The sequence below is a fragment of the Dufourea novaeangliae genome, unplaced genomic scaffold (genome assembly GCF_001272555.1).
Source record: "Dufourea novaeangliae isolate 0120121106 unplaced genomic scaffold, ASM127255v1 scaffold208, whole genome shotgun sequence".
Lineage (NCBI taxonomy): Eukaryota > Metazoa > Arthropoda > Insecta > Hymenoptera > Halictidae > Dufourea > Dufourea novaeangliae.
Window position 1 is genome coordinate 1,012,619 of NW_015374114.1, and position 23,590 is coordinate 1,036,208.

Consider the following 23,590-nt stretch of genomic DNA (forward strand, 5'->3'; position numbering starts at 1 on the left):
ATAAACCTGCCCCGAAACGGTCGATGTCGAGTGACACACAGTTCGTCGAGTCTCTACTTACAACGAACAACATCGTGTTACAGGAATTCTTCAGATCCCATAACCGCGTAACACGCACACAGGGTCGACACGGTTGTACACAGAGCTTTCAACACGGGAATCTCACGGGAGTTGCGTTAAAGCAGGCCACGGAAAAGCCTCCTAACAACAACCGTAATCGCGTTACGACGTAGACGTCGCTAATAGTTACAACGAGCTCTCCTCTCTCCCTCACTCTCTCTTTCTCATTCTCTCTCCGTTGCATCCTCGACGGAAGCACTTTGATCCCGCTATTCAGAATAACAAAGACCTTCTAGGGGGTGGGGGTGGGGTGCACAGAGCGTTCGATTGGCTCCGAGACAATCACAATGGCGAAACTTCAACCCCCACCCCCAACCCTGTTCCTATGGGCTTCGATGGAAGAAAAAAAAATTAAGAAAAACGATGTTCGCGGAATTAATGTTTATCGAGAGCCATAAAACCGTCAAGTATCACTGCGGCTGATTACGGGATAAATATTGAATATAAATTCAATAATACAGGGTACCTTCCACAGTTATGTACAAGTGGACATGAGATGATTGAGATGATGAGGAAAAGTAAGTCGAAAATATATAGAGTAACATTCTTTCATTTGAAACTTCGTTCATTTGAAAATTGGCTTTCAGCTTTAATTTGAAATACAAGGTATTCATCAAGGTAGTAAGTAGAAACGGAATGCAATCAACAGACGCATTAGCCAATTCCTATGCAATTGTACGGGTATCCGGCAGATTTTTCAAATTTAATTTTCTCGAAAACGATGCATGAAATGGAAAAAATTTATATAATAATTTTTAAATATTAAAACAACAAATTGGGAAAATCTGCTGGATACGCGGGCAACTGAATTGGAATTGGCTAGCGCGTCTGTTCATTGCATTCCGTATAATATACATATATGTATAGGCTGAATCACCGAACGTTTGCACCTCAAACATCTTTGTTGTTTTTAAAGATACGTTAAATGTCTTAAGTCTTAAGAACAAAGTTAAATGGTCACCTTCATTTTTTTAAATGGAATAATTATAGTCACTGACTTCTTAATAAAAGGAACTACCGACCCTGAGGTATCGGCATGTATACATTGAACACATGATTTATAAGACGCTTAAGTCCGCCGTGGAACGTTGGCTCGCGGCTTTTCATCGCGGAGCCGATACAGGATTTCGACGTTGATTCGAGAGAGGTCGGTTCAGTTTTTAATTGGCACTCTTCTGTCGCGGCATATACGGCAAAAACGGAGGTATGGAATGCCACGATTCGTGTGCGCCAACCACTCCCCCCTGGGTATTATTCGAACTAATTGGACCGCGCGCGAGATATCGTACATTTTTGCAAAACAATACCAAAACTCCCGAAGAAAAATTTTCTACGGCCACCGAACAACGAACGACGAACACATAAAGGAGAATGTACACCGATATAAAGGGGAAAATACGCTGGTGATTAACCGAGAGCAAAAAGTGTTAACCTATATACGTCGAAAAATGATTAGTTTAGGAGATAGACACGTGCTAATATTACAATGTGATTCTTAACATGATGACTTACTATAATTCTCATCGCAATTCCAACAGTAATGATGGTTCACGACCAAGTAAATATTTACCATGCCTTCGTGAATCTAACGTTCTAGATGAAACGCCCTACATTTCGATACACTTGCTCGTAAGTAAGTTTATAATGTAATCGTCTCCCTGTGACCTATCTCCTAAACTAATAATTTCTCGACGTACATAGGTTAATACTTTACCTCCAACTACAAAAAAATGATTACTGCCTAAAGTTCTTTCGTACCTCCGAAAATACCAGGACATTCAAGTGCTGATCCTTATTGGACCGCCCTGTATACGTATACACTTCCGAAACTGTAATACCGCGCACCCACAAGAACCACCTAACGGGAAATCATTTACTTAATCGTCCGGACAAATGCGACCGCCGTGTGTTCCGCGGAGCTCGGTAAACCCCATTTACGTCAACAGAACGGCGAAACGACGACGAGTTTTCTCGTCGTCATTTCGTGACTGTGACTCCTGTATTAAGCTCGAATGAGGTAGAGAATGAGGAGGCGACGGTTACACCTTGGACGTGTTTGTCCTTCGTGAAATGAAAAGGTTTTGACAATAAATGGCACCAACAGCATCAACACCACCACCAAGGTAATGTACAGGGTGTTCCACCCAACGTGAGCACCTTAACCCTTCTATTTTTTGGCGTCAGTAACACCAAAATAAAATTTTAATATTTAAAATACTATTTAATATTTTCGTACTATTCCTCTTTAATTCGTCTTTAAAATATTACCTCCCATTTAAAAATTGAAAACACTGGTGACCTAGAAAATACGAAAAATATGACATTGAGAATTTGTTGTTTATCACAGTGTTTGCCACTTCCAAACAAATAACATTGTTCCCTCACATTTTTTGTTTTTTAGAAAACAGGTGAGACATTGAAGGTGCTCACGTTAGATGGGATACCCTGTATACCTGTTGCGTTGTCGCGACACGGTGTCGAAACACACAATGCCTTCTTGGACGAACAATCCTCTTCTTCTCCGTGGAAGTTTCTGCGTGTTGTATCACGATTCGAGAATCATTTGGACGGTCCACCGTTTGGTGGATTCTTGCTAGGCGTTCTCCACAACGGGCAAACAAAAGTCCGCCGGAAACGAAAGCGGACGCGATGTGGTCGACTCCGTCATTCCCGTACTTAAACATCCCCGATGAACTCTGGCCCACGACGATGGCGTGTAAACAAGACGTTAATCGCGATTAAATCGAACGAAAAGGGGGTCGTGGTGGCACACTTTGCAGCGCTGCCTCTAACATCCCTAAAACCATCATCTGGAGAATTCGACGCATGTAGGACCGTTAATTTAAGTCTGTGAAGTTGGCAGCCCCAAATGCAAATTTTTATGAAAAACAAACAGATTCATTTGTCCCACGATTTTTGCAGATTTGTCCAGCAAAATTTTCGTTTGTCCACCCTCCAAAAAGAGTTACAAAAAAATTAAGTTGTAACTTTTTTTGACGAGTGGGCAGACAAACATAATGGGTAGACAAACGTGGACCAATCGTGGACTATCATATCCCACCTAAAAGTGATTGCAAAATATACGTGGTAGTATTGATATCATATTCTTAATTTGTTTATAACTTTTTAATACTCGACATCCAAAAGGCGTAAAAGTTTAACCGTATCCGAATTTCGAACAATCCTTAACAATTAAATCGATATTGGTTTCGGTCCAGATAGGAAGCTCGGATAAATATCTCTAAACCCTTCTTCGTATTGGTAACGATGCATTTATTCGGTTCCATTCGGGGTACGTAACCCGGGGGTTCAACGCGATCTAAATCAATTTCGGAATCACGTCTCCCGCGTAAACACTGAAACTTTCCCCCTACCCCCACCCCCTGACGTACAACGAAAGATGCAAACGGCCAGGTAATTCTACGCGAACAGTTAAGAAACTCCGAAATTCCGGTAACGTTTCCTTAACGGTTTAGCGGGTCCATTCAGAGCGAGACAGAGTTCTGGCGAGGGGGTGGAAGGGGGTCGAAGAAGTCAACTGCGAAATTCTAACTCGATCGTGAATACCCCACTCCCTCCCCCCTCATCTCAACGACACGACGTTGTTACAGAGTTTTAACGTTATCCTCTATTAGCCCGCCAACCAACCCCTGCCCACCCAACTGGCTCTGTGTGTTCAGCTCTCCGTATCTATCCGCCTCTTTTGACCAACTTGGCAAAGAAGGAGGTATATAATTCGATGTGTATGTACGTTTTTATTTATGCTCATTGGATAAAAAGAGTATTCGCACACCTTTTAAAACAGGACCATTTTTAAAAAATTGGACCAAGTGTCTTGATTTTTTCTTGTGTATTTAGAAGGATTAGTTTGTTGAATGATGTCGCAAACAATTTTTGAAAAAGTTGAAATTTCTCGGAATCGCGAAGAATTTCCCACAGACAAGAAGAACCGAAAAACAAATTCCACCATCGTAGGGTGAAGTTGGAGGGTGCGAAATAGATGTTCGATCCTCCTCCCCTCTCTCCCGACTCCATCCCTCCGCGACTTGCTTCCTTCCTTTCAATTTTCTCTGACCCGATTTCGTCCCCCACAGATGGGAGTTCGAGCTGAAGACAAACGCCGGCGCGGGTCTGCTGCTCTACAACGCCGGGCAATCGTCCTACGCCGATTACCTCGGGATCGAGTTGTTCGAGGGTAAAATCCGTCTGCTGATGAACAAAGGTAACGGTCCCACGGAGCTGATACACGGCGCTACGGTGGCGGACGGTGAATGGCATCGTGTGCTCGTCGATTTCAATCCGAACGGGATCGGCATCACGGTCGATCGACAGGAGAAAACGATCGGTCTGCCGTCCGGCGGGAATCGTTATCTCGATCTGGCGGACACCGTGTACGTGGGCGGTACCGAGCTGAACAAACGGGCTAGGGCGCTCGGCAAAGGTCTCAAGTCCGGCGACGTGAGCTACAAGGGTTGCTTGCGAAATATGCGGCTGGACAACAAGGAACTCGGACTGCCCGACGTGAAGATCAGCCAGGGCATCGTGATCGGCTGTGTTTGGGGGTACCCGTGCGTCCAGACCGATCCGCCGTGCGTTAACGGGGCGGTTTGCTCCCAGCTGGGCGTCAGCTCGTTCGACTGCCGTTGCGATCAACCGTCGTGCATCAAGCCGGACCACGCCGAGGATTACAAGGCAAATATTGTATAACGATTTTTCTACGTTACTCTGAACCCAATAAGATACTTACGAAAAGAAGGAAATTCCTACCATTGCTTTTGACTTTAGGAACTACTGTAGAAAATGTCCTTTTGCATAGAAATTCGAAGTCTAGTAATAAAAATTCTTATTGACTACTAAAGTATGCATTGTATTAGATATAAATATATATTAATAATTTGTGTTTTGTTCTCCTCTGCTTTTACTACAGCATGCATCCTTTCTGGTATATTCCTTATACATTATTGTGGAGTGATTTGGCAAATATACAGAATTTTTTTTTTAAATCATCTATTGTGGTGACAGATGATGCGTGTATAACGGTTTAAGTAAACTCCAGACGTTTTTAATGGCATTTATGTCGGGAGAGTTGCAAAAGTAAAAAATAATAAGACATTACCCACAGGTTTACTCGAAGGCGAATTTACCGGTGAACCTGGAGGTACTCTCGGTGAGTCCGTTACTCGTGTCCGAGGGGGGACACGTGCTGGTGACGAGCGATAACATTGCCATGGTGTTGGACATCGCTAAATATGGGGTGGAAGAGGACGGTGTTATCTTCAGCCTGGTTATGCCGCCCATGTATGGAACCCTGACGCTGGATCTCTTAACGACCAAAACAGAACGTTCCTTTACTCTCCAAGACATCAGTCGAGATAAGGTAATACTCTCCCTTTTGTACACCGAAACACATGCCAGTCGCTTAACCCACCCGTAGACCGAGAGAGGAAAAGAGAAGACAATGGAATCTGGTCGATCTTTGAATCTTCGATTTTTGAACACGTTTGGACGGTTTAATTGTCCACAACTAGTCACGACACGACAGTTTTTCGAAAAGAGACCTGCAGTTTGAACGTCTCGTCGTGATCGTAACACCAATTGATAACTATTTCCAATCTAACTCGCACGAACGCGGTTTGAAACGGTTTTCTCGCGGTCCCAGTCGCGCCAATCGTGTCTGTTATCGGGCGAAAGTATCGATGAACGGTGACAACGAACAACATCACAAATGACACACAATAATTCAACGATTCGAAACGCGGAGATGAGAAAAGAACAGACGGGAAATCGTGCGCTCTTCCAGTTCGTCATAGGAGACGAACGGGCACCCGCCTATAGATAGTTGCTGTTCGAGGAACTAACTTTAGAACCGTGGGGGGCCGTATAAGAGCTGCGGTTCGTGTCGTCGGAAGTATCTCTCTCTCTCTTCTCGGTTGTCTGTTCATCTTCTACTTGCACTCAATTTATCCAGCGACAGTGGCGCTATTTATAAACACCGCACCACCGCTCATTAAAGGTTTTTCGTGGGGTTTTACGTCGAGTCCCGGGGACCGCATATCCATTAAACGCTAGGGGCTAGCGCCCTCCGCGTTTTGCCAGGGTTTATTTCTTTCCAGACGTTTTTCAAAGCTTCCTCCTCCCACGCTTCCTTTCCCCTTCCTCCATCCCTTGAGAGAAAGACCTTCGAAAATCCGGGGTTAAGTAACGGCGGCGTGAAACTCCCGTCGATTCGGTATGCTAATCGCCGATTTATAAGCTCCACCTCCCCCCTGCCGCTTTAATTAATTTTAATTACGGGACGGAGGATGCTAGGGGCGAGTTTAATGCCGGTCAGGATGATTCACCCGTGCGCTCCGCCAACGAACGAGGTTATAAAGGGGAATTTTTAAAACCGGTTCCCCCTTTACCGTTTTAAAATTGTCGCAGTCCGACAGAAAAATACGACCAGGTCGTCGTAGTCGTCGTGTCAAAGAATTTATCGGTTCGTTAACGAACCAAGGAAAAAAATGGTAAGGAGAGACTCGCGAAAGTCTCGATCGCGAACATTCCGCGGCCGTAAATAACGGGCAATAGCGGGAAGAAGTAAATCTTCGAGGGGGCGAGGGAAAGGGTGAGTTTGTGAAACTGCACGCTTGTGGATGTTTGTTCCATTTTTCATCTTGATCTTGTAGTTTCATAAAGTCGCACCCCGGCTCGCGACAAATAATCGTCGTCGTCGCTAATCTGTTATCTGAGACACACAAGTGTGTTATAAAAAGACGCAACATCCATAATGATCTTTTTCCAATCGAAAGATATCACAAGTGTGCCGTCCCTCCACATGTGGCGTCCCTCCTGAATTTACCCTATTCGAGTGACGTGCCTGGGATTTCGACGCGTGTGTGCACGACACCTTTAAGCCGCCCCCAATCCATATTCATAAGTTTCCGGAAACATTATTTACTACACGACAGGTCGCGCCCCATTGTCTCATTATCACGTTGCAATTTCCATCGACAGATACAGTACATGCACGACGGCAGCGAAACCACGGAGGACAGTATGATCGTGGATGTGACACTGGTGGCTGGAGCCGGTTACACGTTGCCCGGCTATCTCCAAGGACGTCTAACGTTCCCGCTCCACGTCAACGTAACGCCCGTTAATGATCCGCCGTTGCTCGAGATATCGACCGCGAAAGTGCTACGTCTGGCTCAAGTAAGACAACCAAAAAATGATCATCAATTCTTGTACACGGACAAGTTGCTGCAGTGCTGGTCCTGGGTATTTAGCCGCCCCTGCTGCAGACCCACGTTTCGTTGCCCCCTAATTTCGTTCGAATTAAATTTCGGGGAAATACATAAATATTTGGACTTCGATGAGATAAACAAACCAGACCCTAGACGAGTGCTGTTTTAGGGTCTGCTACCGAATCAGCTTTGTTTTCGTGGAAAAATTGATGTGGCATTTTTTTACAGGGTGAAACAATAAGAACTAGTATGTAAAACAACTGGTTGCCTATTAGGTGTATCACAAAACATCTTAATCCTGTCACTTGATACCCTTGAGTTGTAAAAACTGTGCTCGACCGTCGGTCAGGGACGTACGACGTCAATTTGGGATCGATTTCTCCGTTCAAATCTAATTAAACAAGTTCTTATAGCGTACTAATTTCAGATTTAAAATACTTGTGGCCCTTTTAGTTTTCAAATATTCCAGTCTTTTTCGTTTCATTCCTTGGAACCCCATAGCTGAAAGTGGCGTACGACCCTGGGACTCAATGAGCCCCCGATGATCGAGAACTAATGGTTTAAGGATCGGCCACGTTTATGGCTAACGCTATATCTTTGAAGCAGCTATACCGTGGTCTCGTGGAAACCGACCAGACAACTCCACACGTTCCTCGGGTAGTATCGCGTTAACGTAATTGCCGCGAAATACACCGACACTTGCCGTGACCCCTTCACCCCCCTTCCAGTAAATCAATTAATCAGGAGGAATCGAAGAAATTGTGGTCCGCCCACAGCACAGTTCTCCCTCCTTCCACCTTCCTCATTCTCTCTGTCTTCGACGAACACGGCAGCCGTAGTCGTGACGAAATCGATTTAAGCCGGTACTTCGGCCGTTGCCCTTAATTAACCACTTAAACCTGCAATCTTCTTAAACGAAATAATTCTCTTTTACTTCGTAAAAATTACGGTTCAACCGGTTCGGAAGCTCAATATCGCACGGAGAAGATCTTCCCACCCCCCTAGTAACACTTTTTGCCAACTGGTACACCTTACAATTAGATGTTTCCCCGCAGGGCACAAGGAAGATTTTGACGAAAGAACTGGTCTGGGCGATCGACGCCGACACACCGTCGGACATGTTGGTGTACACGGTGTTACGTACAGATGCGGATGCCGGGTACGTCGAGAGGGTGACTTACCCGTCCAGGCCCATCGACACGTTCACCCAGGCTGAATTAATGCAAGGACTGATTGCATATGTGCACCGTGGAAACGGTAAAAATTTTACATTGATTACACCGGGGGAGTTGGCTGAAAAACGGTTCCGTACAGTTTTTTTTTTTGAAACGCAACTTCACGTTTAACCCTTTTTAACCTGAATTATTAGAAGAAAAAGTTACTCAATTAACAAGTTAGAACAAATAAATTAGGTTTTTTCCAAAGCGCTAAAAAGCACGCTCAGGTAATTCTAGCTGTAACTACAAAAGTAAAAAGTATACAGAGCTAATATTTCGAAAAAATCTTAAAAACAATAATTTGTTAGATTGGACATATTAAGTAAAAAGGACAGTATACTGGGCGTTAAAGGGTTACCTACGCAAAAATTTAAAAAACCAATGAACGTTCCCCTATCTCTAATTCTCCAGCAAAACCGAACGCGAAGCTAGATCTTCAAGTGAGCGACGGCACAGAGGTCAGCAAACCGGCGAGCCTGAGGGTGGCGGCGCATCCGTTGGAGATCAAACTGACGCACAACACCGGTCTGGTGGTTGTCCATCGATCGTTCTCGTACCTTAACGCGGCGAATCTCTCGTTCACCACGAACTCCGACGACAATACCATCGACATACGTTACGACATCGTCGCGCCACCACAATACGGCGCTATTCAACGATCAAAAGACCCCTCGGGTGGTGGTGGCTGGACGAACGTGGATCATTTCACGAGCAGAGACATCGACTCACACGGGGTCAGGTATCTCCACAACGAGGGCAGTCCGAATCAGGACGAGTTCAAGTTCCAAGCCAGCGTTCGGGAGGTCAGGGCGCAACATACATACGACTTCCGTGTCACGTTCATCGATCTTGAGCTTAAAGAGACCAAGAGGATCGCTGTGAACTTCACGAACGTCGCCGAGGCGATTGTAACAGGACAAAATCTCAGGTACCAGACGAACCCACTGGTGACCCCGTCCAATAAGATCACCTTCACCGTCACTACTGGACCTAGATACGGTGGTCTGTTTCTCTCTAATCGTCGTCTAACGATAGGGGACACCTTCACGCAGGAGGACGTAGACTCCAGTAGTAGGGTAAGGTATCGTCTGTTCAAGCGTGCCTACTCGACAATCCTGGACGAGATCGGGTACAAGGTGAACGCTCCACAGTGCATCGAGCTGCACGGTAGCCTGAAGCTAAGACACTACCTGAGCAAAAACGTAAAACCGTTGGACAGCGTGGAAACGCTTCGCGTCGACGAGGGCTCCAGAGTACCGGTCAGGATCGTACGAGCAAACCTAAGGGACTACGGTGTGTTAACGTTAACGTACAATCTGACGATCGAACCTCGCCACGGGTGGCTCACCGTCACCAACAATTCGAAATCCCGAACGCGCAACAACACCCGTTACTTCACATCCGAGGAGCTCGCCACCCAAAGAGTCTACTACGTGCACGATGACACAGAAACTAAAGAGGACACATTTCAGTTCGTCGCTATCGCCGACCAGGACACCGTGGACTTCATGTACGTCGGTCTGGTGCGCGTGGAAATCACCATGAAGAACGACAACGCGCCAGAACGAGTGGTGAACCGAGTGTTCCACGTGGTGTCGAAGGGCGAACGATTGCTGACGGGCAAAGATTTAGCGTACGTGGACAAGGACGTGGACACAAAGCCAGGGGAGTTGATCTACACCCGCAGGGACACACAGAGGAACGGGATCTACAGAGTGTCGAATTCATCCGCGCAGATCCACGAGTTCAGCCAGCAGGATCTCGACGACGGCCAGATACTGTTCAAACATCAGGACGAGAAACACAGCAGGTTCGAATTTGGGGTGACAGACGGCCACTTTTACACGGCTGGTGTCCTCGAGATACAAGCCAGTCCGCCTTACGTGAGGCTACGCGAGAGCAACGGGTCCGTAGTGCAGTTCAACAGATCGGTGACGATCAGGCCAACAGAATTGGACGTCGAGACGAACGTGTACACGTCGGACAAGGACATCAAGTACACGGTGCTGGTGAAACCGAAGCACGGTGTGTTGTTGAGACACGGCCGTGAAACGAACACATTCACAGAAGAAAACTTGCGCTACGGTATAGTGTCGTATAGACACTTAGGGGGATCGTTGACAGGGGACGATTTCAAGTTCAAGGTGTCGACGAAAGGGGCGGAAACAGAGGGTGTGCTAATGATTAAAATCTATCCAGAGAGCTACTGGCAGCGTCTGATTGTCCAGCATAATAAAACGGTGTTCGTCGAGGAGGCGACCAGCGTTCTCTTGAACCGAAAGAGCCTAGAGGTGATGCACCCGAGGATACCGGACACGGAGATCGTTTATCATCTGAAAGAATGGCCCCAGAACGGTTACCTCGAGCTGCAGATACACGACGAGCAGCACAGCGACGAGACACGCGAGGATTATATCGGCAACGCCGTGAAGACGTTCGATCAGAGGCTGGTGAACGAGGGACGTGTGTTCTACGTACAATCAGTGATCAATCAAACGAACGATCGGTTCGTCGTCGACGCTACGAACGGGATCACGTGGTTGCATGATCTGACCGTGAATTTTGTGATCGTCCCGGAGAAACTGTACGTCGAGGCAAGGGGACTCGTTGTGATCGAGGGAAAGAGCACGATCCTAGACGAGAAGTGTTTCACGATTCTAACGCCTTATTATTCTGGTAAGATCACGGATTATCGTGTCACGGAGAAGCCAAGACACGGCACTATACTGGACTCCGCGAAGAACACGCAGACGAAGAAGTTCTCGCAGAAACATCTGACCGCTGGGATCATATTGTACAAGCACAACGGCGACGAATCGTCGAAGGATTCGTTTAAAATGGTCCTGGTGGCTGGGGACAAGGTCAGTGAACCGTTCGAGGTTTGGGTGAATGTGCAACCGGTCGACGATGAACTGCCGGTTCTGGTGAACAGAACGAAACTGAATGTCTGGCAGGGTGGAAGGATCACGTTGACACCGGCCAGCTTGGCGGCCGTCGACAATGACACCGCGGCTCACGATTTAACGTTCAATCTCACCGGTTTGAGGAACGGTTTCGTCTCGCTGAAATCATCCCCGGACGTGGACGTCTACGACTTCACGCAGGAGCAGATTGATCAGTCGAAGATCATTTTTACTCACACAAGTAAGCGATATACAGGGTGTTCTCACCTAACGTGACCACCTTTGGTATCTTACTTGCTTTTGATTTGCAGAAAATTAATTTTAATAAATTCCCAGTGATGTCCATCAACTTCGATACACTTTTGCAACTAATCTCCCTATCGTAGCTATTTTAATATTTAATTTTTATCATTTTTCGTACTCAAGATCACATGAAGGTCACACTACTAAAGGTTATTGGATTGGTCTTAATTTTAACGATTACGACACGCTGATAAAAATATGGCGTTCCATTCTAAACGAACACATCGATGACCTTGAAATTTCGAAAAATATAACCTTTAGAAAAATTTTCGTTTATCGCAGTATTTGCCTCTTCTAACCAAATAATACGTGTATTTGCAAAAAATTGAAGGTGCCCTTGAAAAATCATGAAAAAAAAAAAGAGTTAACAAAAAATTTGCTATAATCACGTTAAAGCTCTCTTGAAACCATGCTATACCTGATAAAAACATTTTCGATCGAACTGCTAATAACAAAGTAATCTCTACTGATCACGATTCGTGGTTCACCTTGTATACTTATGCATAGAGTGGACGCACCGCTAAATGAACAGATATTTCTTTTCTGTTTCATCTTTTATTCACGTGCCCTTGTTCAGATTTATGCTATCTTTGTACCAAATGGTTTTTTCCGTTAAAATAAATATTATTATTATTTCAGATGGATCCGACGCAGAGTTCAATTTTGTTCTCAGCGACGGCGTGCACACGTCCGAGCCTTATACCGTGTCGATCGCCACCAAGCCGGTTCGATTGAATGTCGAGCGCAACTCAGCGCTAAACGTTTTTCCCCTGACCAGAAAACTGATATCGAGTAAACTGTTGCTGACGGTGTGCTCGGACGAAACACGTGACATAAGGTACACGGTGCGAAATGGGACTCATCGCGGCAAGATCATCATGGAGACCAGCGAGGGCGCGTGGTTGAACGTCGATCGGTTCACGCAACGGGACGTCAACAACAGCAAAGTTTTCTACGAGCACACCAAACAGTTCATGGACCTGACCGCGGACGATTCGTTCACGTTCGACGTGGAGTCGCATTTCGCGGAATCCTTAACCAATCAGGCGAGTTACTAGCGATCACAAAGAAACACGACAGGGAAAAACATTCCAATTTACTCTTTCCTTTCTCTCTGTGTCTCTAACAAGGCAACATCCCCCTGAATTGACAATCGTCGATTTTAATGCAACTCCTTGAGATTGTAGTTCTCGGTGAAATAGTTATGTTTTTTTTTAGCTGCTCTTATGTACGTTGAAGGGGTGAGAACAGCCCTCAAAGTTAAGGGTGTGATTTTTTAATAATGCAAAAATCAAAATTCCAATTTACCTGTATTGTATATGTAGATATGTAGTTTTCATTTGATTTAACAGAAAAATTAATAGAAAGTGCTACTTCTTAAATGTACTGTTTAAACAAATCGATTATTCTGGAGTACAACCGTATACCTGGATTCGTTGTGAAAAAATCAGACTATTGTAATTTATACTGTTTTTGGGTTCACACCCGAAACTCTGAGGACGCTTTTCATCCCTTCAACGTGGGTAAGAGCAGCTAAAAAAAAATACGTGTCAAATATTTTTACGAGGACTACAATCTCACAGAGTTGCATCGAAATCAGCACCCGTCAATTCTGGAGGTTCCCCTGTAGGTCTCCAAGGTCTCTAACTTTAATCGACGTTACGCAGGTATTTCAAATCGACATCTCGGTCTCCAGCGGCGGCCTGGACAGGTACATCACCGTGAAGAACGTCAGGGTGGAGGAAGGTGGTTCAGCGCAGGTGATCATGAACATCAGCGGAATCGTCACGTTTCTTCATACCCACGCCGGTATCGAGAGTCCAGTGGTGCTGTCGAGATTGATAGGTCAGCCGAGTCACGGCCACGTGATGATCGTCCCAGACCTGAACGTGACCACATTCTCCCAGCCGCAGATCGAGGGCGGCAAGATCGCGTATTATCACGATCACTCGGACACCTTAGAGGATCGTATCAACTTCTCCCTCTATCTAACACCCGGTCACATCCTCCTCTGTAACACCACCGTCCCGGTTATAATCGAGCCGGTGAACGACGAGCTGTTCAAGCTGGTCACAAACTCCCCGTCTATCACGGTGGTCCAGAATCAAAATCAAACAATCACCCGTGAGAATCTGTTGACCAACGATCCGGACACGCCGCCCGAGGAAATCATGTACGACGTGATATCGGGACCGACCTACGGCCGACTGTTGCTGCTACCCTTCAACGAGAACATATCAGAGGTGCGTCAGGTGAACAAATTCACGCAGCACGACGTCGACTCGAATCGACTGGTGTACGAGCACAACGGTCCCCTACAAGCAGCCTCGTTCTATTTCCGTGTCTGGGACGGTCGTTTCAATCCCACTTACACAGTCTTCAATGTCTACGTACTACCGATCAAACTGAACGTAACCGTGCCTGGACCTGTGTGCCTTCAACAGGGCTCGAACGTCGCTCTGATCTCGGAGAGCAACGTGAAACTGGACACGAACGCGCGACAAGATCTGATCGTGTACGAGGTGACCGGTGCACCGAAGCACGGTGTACTGTACGTGAGGGACGGAGCAGCGGTCAGTTTCAAGCAGACCGATCTGCTATCCAAGAGCGTGATGTTCATGCAAACCGACATGACCGTGTCGAACGACAGTCTAGTGTTGACCGCTCGACTGAGCGGTTTCGAGATCAAACACATACGTATCCAGATCAAAGTGGTCCCGTTGATGATCATGAACTCGATGACAGCGTTAGCCGGCGAGAAAACACGGATCACCTTACAACACCTGGACGCAACCCCGTTGGCGAAGCTGACCACCAGCAACCCCATCTACACGATACTAAAAAAGCCAAAGTACGGTAAAACAAAGAGAATCATCAGAAGCTCGTCGTCCTCGGGAGAAAAACGTGGCACCCGTGAGAAAGAAGTGATCCGATTCTCGCATCAGGAGGTTGTGTCCGGCGTGATATACCTCGTCTGCCGAAAGATCCCCACGTTGGAGTACGAGGGCACGATCGACAGTTTCACGTTCGTTCTAGCTGCCACGATATTCCAACCAGCGATAGGGGAGTTCGAATTCCGCGTGAAACTCGACACGGACGAGTACAACATCACGTTAGGGGGCCCAATGGACCCGGTCGGGCACGAGGGCGAGATGGCGATCGCGCCGAACATGAGCAACGATTATCTGTTAATTCTCGGAATGCTACTAGGCGTGTTTTTGTTGGGTGTGGTCGTGATCATCACGATTCGATGCAGGCATAATCGGTACAAACACGCCGAGGAGGAGAAACCGGAAGCAACGCCAGCGGTTGGTGTGATGCCGCTTCCTAGGCCGCCGGATCATTTGATGCCAGCGACGCCTCATTTGAAACGTTTCGCCGCGAACGATCATAACAGTGTCGCGGTCAGCACCCCGTTACCAGTGCTGCCCACGATGACGTCGACGTTACCTCAGTGCAAAGTGATACCGTTGAGCCCGTTGGAGAGCATCACCGGCTCAGAGGTGGACGTGTCAGCCAGATATCCGTACGGTGTCGCGGACGGGGACGAATGGAGCAGCTTCGACACGTCCGATCTGCCCTGCCAATCTGCTACCGCCACCGCCCAGAGGACCAACAATCCCCTCCTGAGACGGAATCAGTACTGGGTCTAGCAAAAGGAGGGCTATTCGCGGGTGACGCGAATCAAGCCGTAACACACACTATCTCAATTACCGAAAGACTGTACGTGTTTCTCATACGAGGAAGAACACACCGCTCGAGACTCTAGTTACCGTCGATTACTATGGTCTTAATGTGCCTAAAGCGAAGTGACATGGCGGATATACGGGAAGTGGGGTAGGGGGAGGGGGGGGGTATATACCGAAAGCCTCGATTTTATACAGATACCTTGACGGAAACTCTTCTTCGGCGTGTGATCATTCGAGATGTTTGAAATGTGCCAAAGTACAGCGGAAAACTTTACAGAGGGACTTGTCCACGGTCTACACGAGAGGATCGGAATGTGCTGTCCACAGTCAAGGATTAGAGTTTCCATCGAACCTTCTTGTGTCTTCGGTTTTGTTCATTTTTCTTCTTTTTTTGGGGACTTTTTGTACGAAACGGTAATCTGCGTCGAGAAAGTTGAATGTACGGGAACTACACGAAGCAAACGGTGTGTCTTTTGTCTAGTAGATACCCATATAGCTTTCCCGTGACCTACGAGAAGAATTATAATTGGAACGAAATCACGTGGATCGTTCGAAGTCGAATCGGCTTTCATACGGAACAGACACTCCCAGAGGTTTGTGCGCTTGTTCGGTTCCACCACACGAAAACGACGAACGGAGCGCGCGCCTCGAATTAGATAAATTGTACAGTGGTTATCTCGGTCGTTCGACGTATTTTCGGCGGTCACGTGATTCGGTTCCGACTAGACAGTAAAACTTGGATTGGTACCCGAAAATTGGAACTGAAACCCGGGTGCGTGCTCACGAAGAAGAAGAATGAATTCTACGTAGAAGAGGATGGCGAGTCAAAATGAAAGGGGGACTGTGTCGATGAGACAACACTGATGCAACAATGTAAAGTTTTTATCTTTTATTTTTTTTTTCAATAAAATTTTTACTGACGTATTTGTGAGATTTTAATCAAGAAAATCTCGCAAATACGTTAGTAAAAGTTTCTTTGGAAAATAAAATAAGAAATGTTCGTCGTTGCATTAGTGTTGTCACTCTCTTGTAACAGTGATCGATGAAATACTGTACATTCTATGCTTGACTGGTTCCAGGGGCCACCTCACCCAGTGGTGGGGATGAACACCGTGTGTGCTTACGCTGTAGATCGTTTCGATTACTAATCCAAGTTTCACTGTATAGGCACGCTAATTATATATAAAGAATCACTAAAGTCAGGACTACTATCGTCGCTATTATGGATCGAATGTGCCTAAGAGATTACCAAATCTCATAAGAATATTCATCACCGCGAGATTGCGCTGCACTGTCTTTCCTCGCGGTTCGATGTCGAAATCGAAGGAGGGGGAAAAATCTTCCATTTCGATACGCGAATCGTATTCCAAAAATCGCCCCTTGGCCGGAGAGCCAAACACACACACACACGCGTCAATCAGAATGTTTCTAACCCCCTCGGTGTGTCTCTACAACACCACCCCAGATATCACATGACGCCTAATGACGCCTTGAAGACGGCTTAAAGGCGCCTTAGACCTAAAATATCCGTAAAATGGGCGTCTTCAATGTGTCATGTGCTATCTGGGACGGATACCGATAATTTCCGCTTCTCTCGATGAGGAAATATTCGCGATCGAACGACGAACACGCTGAAAAACGAGGGCCAATTGTCACTAAGTGGCGGCGAGTAACGAAAATATTCGGACAATGTACATGGAGGACATTAAACGTGACGGTGTAGTTTTTGTTTCAAACAAATTCCTATTGATTCGGTAATCAGATTCTTCCATAGAAATCTGATATACACAGTTCCGGCACTGTGACAGCGTGTTTTAATGGCGTGATTAATATGGCCTTGGAGTAACATTGACAAGGAAAGTTTCAATGTCCTGGACTTATATTTCACTCGACTGAAAATTTCCTATCCGTCACACGGTACGCAGTTCGAAAGGTCTCGATGCAGTCTATACTATATGACAGATAGTTCTATATTTTGAAAAGAAAGACCCTGACACATCGCAGAAAAATAAGTGAATTCATCGAAAAGAAATTTTCCCTTTAACCTCTCTGGAATTCTACGGTTCGAGTACCTTCGTTGCTCGGCATGACTCGAGAACGATGTCGTGAAAGACGTTTGTAGAGTATCAGGGCGCGAAACATATACGATACTAACCTAACATTTGTAAAAAAAAAAGTGACTGCAATGTGGTCCGCGTGTTTGAGATTTATATACACCCGCAGGAGAAAATGTATAGAGATAATAAAACGACTTTTATAATAGCGTGAAACCTCGCGCTTTAGACGCGCACACCACGGTACAATAGGTGAACACTACGAGTTTCGCACATATCTTTTTACACCATTCCCCCCGCGCAATTTCTACTGACCCCAATGTCATTCATGTACTTACATGCATCGAGCTCTCTCATCGTTGATGATGTCCACGTCGCGTCTTAACGAGCCTAAAATCCGTGTTCCTTCCTGGTTCCGTAATCGTTACACCCGCCGCGAAAACATCAGTTACCTACACCGAAAATATATTTCCGTTGGCAAATGGAAGTTCAAGAAGAGAACAAGAGATGGCGCTTCCGTTTATTTGGCGGTTTCTTTTTTAACCAATTCACAACGCGCAATAATATCGGATCGCTTAATAAGAGCGATCTCTCATCGACTGAGATATGCTCCATGCGTTTAAAATTGCGAATATTCGGCCAGTTTTATATGCACAAATAATCCAAATACATTACCCCAACAATCATCTGTTATCGATGTCCGGAAGTATGTCGGTGGCGTGGGGTGCAGATGTGCATACATGTTCCTTGCTTCAGCGAATTCATAACGTTCGAAATCCGGGTCAATATTTTGAATCGACGGTTCGAGGATCAATTTCTTCCAGATCTACGAAGTATTTCCAATTTTTATATGTATCTTTTTTTCCCTTTCCAATCAGACGTACGATACGCACCGGCGACAACGGTTTCCTCGAATTCCCATCAGTATTACGATAAATTAACGAAACGCTCGATCGATAGTATCGAATCTCGATACGAACAGTGTGTGTCGATTATCCACCGCTCGTCGATCATTTTGGCGGGCACGGTAAACGTTTTTTCGGGCCTGCGCAAACTCACAGTGACCTTAATTAACGACGACTTCTTTGAACCTTAGGGAACTATGTATAATTAAGAGAAACGCTCTAACGTCGATGTTAATATAGTGATAACGATAATAATAATGTTTATTATTATATGTATAAATATACGAAATATGTACACTCCTACATAGAAGACACTGTTCCACGAATTCATAGCATGTCCATTAATAATAACAGTTCCGACTCGTACGAGACCAGAATGGTACGGAGGGACATTTTTACCGAGAGGATCCGTTTGTTGATTAATGAATATGCTAGAAACCGAACAGTTAGGCTTTTTTACCATCCCCCTAAAAGTGAACCGATCCGAGTGCCAAACTTCTATATTGTGTAATATACATATAGTTATATACATATAGGACTGTATTTTCCCTGCCGACTGAACGCATTACTCTTGTAATTCAAATAAAATAAAATGAATGTGCGATGTTATTTAATAGGAGGCGTGTAATCGTAAACGTTAACAAACCTTCCTCCCTCGTTATTGGTTTATTCATCGTATGATCCGTATGGTTTATAATATGAATATCGATATATCACTAACCTTCAATTTAAGGATGGTGCTGGTGGTAGTACGTTCACAAAATCGTTCAAACATGCCGATACACACACGAGGTATAAGAAATCAGTACGAAGTACCGAATTACATTTGTACACATTTTTTCAATGCAAACGATATAATTACAACCACAGATCAACTTCTCGATCCTCGGATACAATTCGTTTTAGATAGAAAACATTGACGTACGATGCCTGTCGTGATATTTCAGCCACCCGTCTCTCGATGTTTTGAAACATGCAATGCATTCCTGAACGCCATCTGTGCTAAATACGTCTCGTCGGTTGTACAATGACGTCAAAGATTATGAAATACAATCTGACAGATAATACCAATTAAATAATTGATAAAAGCTTTTCTTTATGGAGAAAATGAAGAAACCAGAGACCTGGCAATACTGCAGAAGTTCGGCTATTTAAACTCTAGTAGGGCCAAAATTCATTTTTTAATTCTTCACAATAAATAAAATTATTGTAAATAAACTTGTGTGTAAAAATTTACCAATTTCCAGTAGATTATTGTTTGTGCGTATTAAAATTCTTACATCACATTATTAGATAAAAAAAGATATAAAAACAAATAAAAAAAGAACGTGCGTGAAAAGTCATCGCATTACTAAAATCTTCATTAATTCTATGTTCTCGAAAATTGTATATTTCCGAGAACATAGAAACATCTTTAATATTCCAACAAAAAATATTTAAACAACAAAATAATAAATTTCTTTCGCAAAACTACGCATTATACGTGCTTTATAACGCTCAGAAAAGCGTAAATTGTCGATGACGATTCGAACGAGTGAAGCTCCATCTGTGAAATTCGATTCTATTTCGTTCGAATTAGCAAGAACGCGGTATAGGAAGTTACTTCTCAACATGGCTTCATACGTGCGGTAAGTTAATTATTTCCGATCTGTTAACCTTCAAAATATCAAGATAAATTTTCTTCGACTGGAAACACTGAATTTTCCAGACTTTCTTTTATAAACAACACCCATGTATACCGACTCAGGAGCGCTAGAACTCTCTTCTAATGTTTACTATTGTATTGCAATAATAATCACGCTGACGTGTCCATGATAACATCGTTTTTGATATAAATGATTTTGTCGAACAGTACGACACGCGGCACTACTTCGCGTTCATTGATTTATTTATGGGATTAATATTGTCTACCTAAACTCGTTTAATAAGTAAGTTTGTCGTTTAGAAGCGGTATAAAACAAATTGCATTATACCGACTTAATATGAGTACTGTTTGATCCCTCTTTGCATTCATCAAGAATAAAATGTAATTAATCTCAATGAAATTTATACCTTAGCAGTAATTATTCCAGAAGATTTGTTAAATCTGTAAAAATGCATATTACAGGTTTGGATTACTGTTTTTATTAGTCTGTTCTCCACTGTTTGTGAATGCAGTAAACAGAGATACGTTTAAAACATGTGAACAAAGCAGCTTTTGCAGGTGAATTGTTAAGTTTTTATATATATTACACACACTGTTTATTTGGAATGTAACTAAATTTATATTTTGCAATGTAAAAATAGACGCTGCAGAAAAGTTGAACCTGGGAAGACACCGTACCAGCTTTTAATAGATACATTCAATTTCAATGAATCTACTGTGAATGTAGACTTGTTTAATAAGGATACAGGTGTTCTCTATGTACTGAAGCTAACTGCCTTAAAGGACAATACATTCAGACTTCGTATCAATGAAAAGAATCCATTGCATCCTAGATACGAGCCTGAACATGCCCTTCAAGATCAACCTCAGACAGCTGAATTGACTTTGGTTGAAAGAACTGTGGATCATGTAATCGTAAAGAATGGAGAGAATAAAGTTATATTATATGCTTCGCCGTTTAGAGTGGACCTGTATTCTCAAGATGTATTAGTTGTGTCTGCTAATGCTAGAGGTCTTATGAGATTCGAGCATCACCGCACAAAGCCTAAGTATGTTCAATGAATATTATTTTATATATTAAAACCTGTGTAACAATAATTTTTTTTTGCGTTAACAGCAAACCAGAGCAAGAAGAGAATGCAGAAAATGTTGAAATAGCGAACAATACTCATTTTCCGGGCGATGGAGCTGAAACTGATCCAGGTGCATGGGAAGAGAACTTCAAAACGCATCATGACTCAAAGCCTTTCGGTCCAGAAGCAATAGCACTGGACTTTAGTTTTCCTGGATCAGAGCATGCGTATGGAATACCAGAACATGCTGATTCTTTTGCTTTGAAATCAACGAAACAAGCTCATCCATACAGATTGTACAACTTAGATGTATTTGAATATGAAATCAATGAAAGAATGTCGATCTATGGAGCCATACCGGTTCTCTATGCTCATGGCAAAGAGAGGACTACCGGCGTTTTCTGGCATAATACCGCGGAAACATGGATTGACATTTTGTCAAGTGCTGATAATAATGTCGTAGAAAGTATTGTAAACTTTGTATCAGGTTCCACTAAAAAGTCGCAGGTTGATGCACATTTCATGTCTGAGTCCGGTATCATTGATGTATTTTTTATGTTGGGTCCTAAACCTTTGGATGTATTTAAACAGTACACCACTTTAACGGGCACAGCGCCATTGCCACAAATATTTACTCTAGGATACCATCAATGTCGTTGGAATTACAATGACCAGGATGATGTCATACAAATAGCAGAAACCTTTGATGTACATGATATACCTCTGGACGCTATGTGGCTGGATATTGAATACACCGATAGTAAAAAGTACTTCACCTGGGATGGACGCAAGTTCCCAAATCCCATTGAAATGATACACAACTTGACGGCGAAGGGTAGAAAATTAATTGTTATCATCGATCCACATATCAAACGTGATTCAGGTTATTTCGTTCACAACGACGCTACCAAATTGGGATACTACGTTAAAACAAGAGATGGAAAAGATTATGAAGGTTGGTGTTGGCCAGGTTCGTCGTCGTACTTGGACTTCTTCGATCCAAAAATACGGGAATATGTTATACAGCAGTATAGCTTAGATAAATTCCATGGCACTACTAATGATGTGTACATTTGGAATGACATGAATGAGCCAAGCGTGTTTAATGGTCCTGAAGTTACTATGCCTAAGGATCTCATCCACCACGGTGGATGGGAGCACAGAAGTATCCACAACATCAATGGACTTCTTGTACATATGGCCACATACGAAGCTTTGTTCAGACGTTCGGGAGGTTCTCTACGGCCTTTTATATTAACGAGATCCTTTTTTGCCGGATCACAACGTTATGCGGCCATGTGGACCGGCGACAATACGGGGGAATGGGACCATCTTCGGATAAGCTATCCAATGTGTCTTAGCATGGCTGTCTCTGGAATGTCATTTTGTGGTGCAGATGTCGGAGGTTTCTTTAAGACACCAGACAGTGAACTTTTTATCAGATGGAACCAGGCTGGAGCTTGGCTTCCGTTTTTCCGCCAGCATTCTCATATTGAGACTAAGCGTCGTGAACCTTGGACATTCAATGAAGAAACTACGCAAATCGTCAGAGAGGCATTCAGAATGAGATACTCGTACTTACCACTATGGTACACTGTCTTCCGAGAGCATGAAGTAAATGGTACCCCAATCATACGACCATTGTGGGCTCATTATCCTAGCGAGACAGAAACATATACCATCGATGATACATTGCTAGTTGGTGATTCTATACTTGTACGTCCAGTCTTTCAACCATCCGTGACCGATGTTAACGTATACTTTCCCGGAGAGGGCAAGGTAACTTGGTACGATGTCGATACCATGCAACCTTATCGTCAGTCAGGTTTGGTTAATGTCCCTGTGACCCTTCATAAAATTCCGGTATTCCAAAGAAGTGGTACTATCGTTCCACGCAAGATGAGAATACGTCGTAGCACGGTCCCAATGAAAAATGATCCATACACTTTGGTAGTCATCGCAGATTCTACCGGCAAAGCAAATGGTACATTGTATATTGATGACGAAGCTAGCTTCGAATATCGCCATGGAAAATATTTGTATTTGAAATTCAACTTGGAAGGAAATAAATTAACTTCAACATTCATAGATAAATTAGCTTCATATCAGACAGAAAGTTGGTTAGAGAGGGTAGACATAGCAAATCCACCTCAGGGAGTCACATCTGCTGTGTTAACATCACGCAGTAAGTAATTATAATTTATGTAAATATTTAAGTATTGAATTCAGTAAATGAAATGCAAATCGTTCCTTTCAGGCTTGGGAAAAGTTACTTTGGAGGCCAAGTACAATCCAAATAATAACATATTAACCGTGCGTAAACCAGGTGTAAATATGGGAGAAGAATGGACTATTGAATTGATTCACTAGAATCACAGTTTTATTCATCGTAATCTCAGTAATCATACAGTAATGCCAGTTTTCTATTACCCACGTAATTTTTTCAGCTGTCTGT

General features: G+C 44.1%; 2 protein-coding genes across 2 annotated transcripts in view; both read left to right on the forward strand.

Moving 5' to 3' along the window:
- LOC107190990 (chondroitin sulfate proteoglycan 4) overlaps nucleotides 1–15,422 on the forward strand; it is a 44,036-nt gene extending 28,614 nt beyond the window's left edge. Inside the window, exons 5-11 of the mRNA XM_015579910.1 lie at nucleotides 4,215–4,812; nucleotides 5,243–5,497; nucleotides 7,117–7,314; nucleotides 8,402–8,603; nucleotides 8,975–11,707; nucleotides 12,409–12,815; nucleotides 13,437–15,422. Coding sequence (XP_015435396.1) covers nucleotides 4,215–4,812; nucleotides 5,243–5,497; nucleotides 7,117–7,314; nucleotides 8,402–8,603; nucleotides 8,975–11,707; nucleotides 12,409–12,815; nucleotides 13,437–15,422 — 6,379 coding nt within the window. The remainder of the gene's footprint in view (nucleotides 1–4,214; nucleotides 4,813–5,242; nucleotides 5,498–7,116; nucleotides 7,315–8,401; nucleotides 8,604–8,974; nucleotides 11,708–12,408; nucleotides 12,816–13,436) is intronic.
- A 3,329-nt stretch (nucleotides 15,423–18,751) lies between these two features.
- LOC107190890 (neutral alpha-glucosidase AB-like) lies at nucleotides 18,752–23,524 on the forward strand. Its single transcript, XM_015579776.1, is given in 6 exon segments — nucleotides 18,752–18,796; nucleotides 20,525–20,562; nucleotides 20,564–20,620; nucleotides 20,704–21,111; nucleotides 21,180–23,320; nucleotides 23,393–23,524. Coding segments are annotated over 6 exon segments (2,802 nt in total). The 3' UTR covers nucleotides 23,506–23,524.
- Nucleotides 23,525–23,590: the final 66 nt, after the last annotated feature.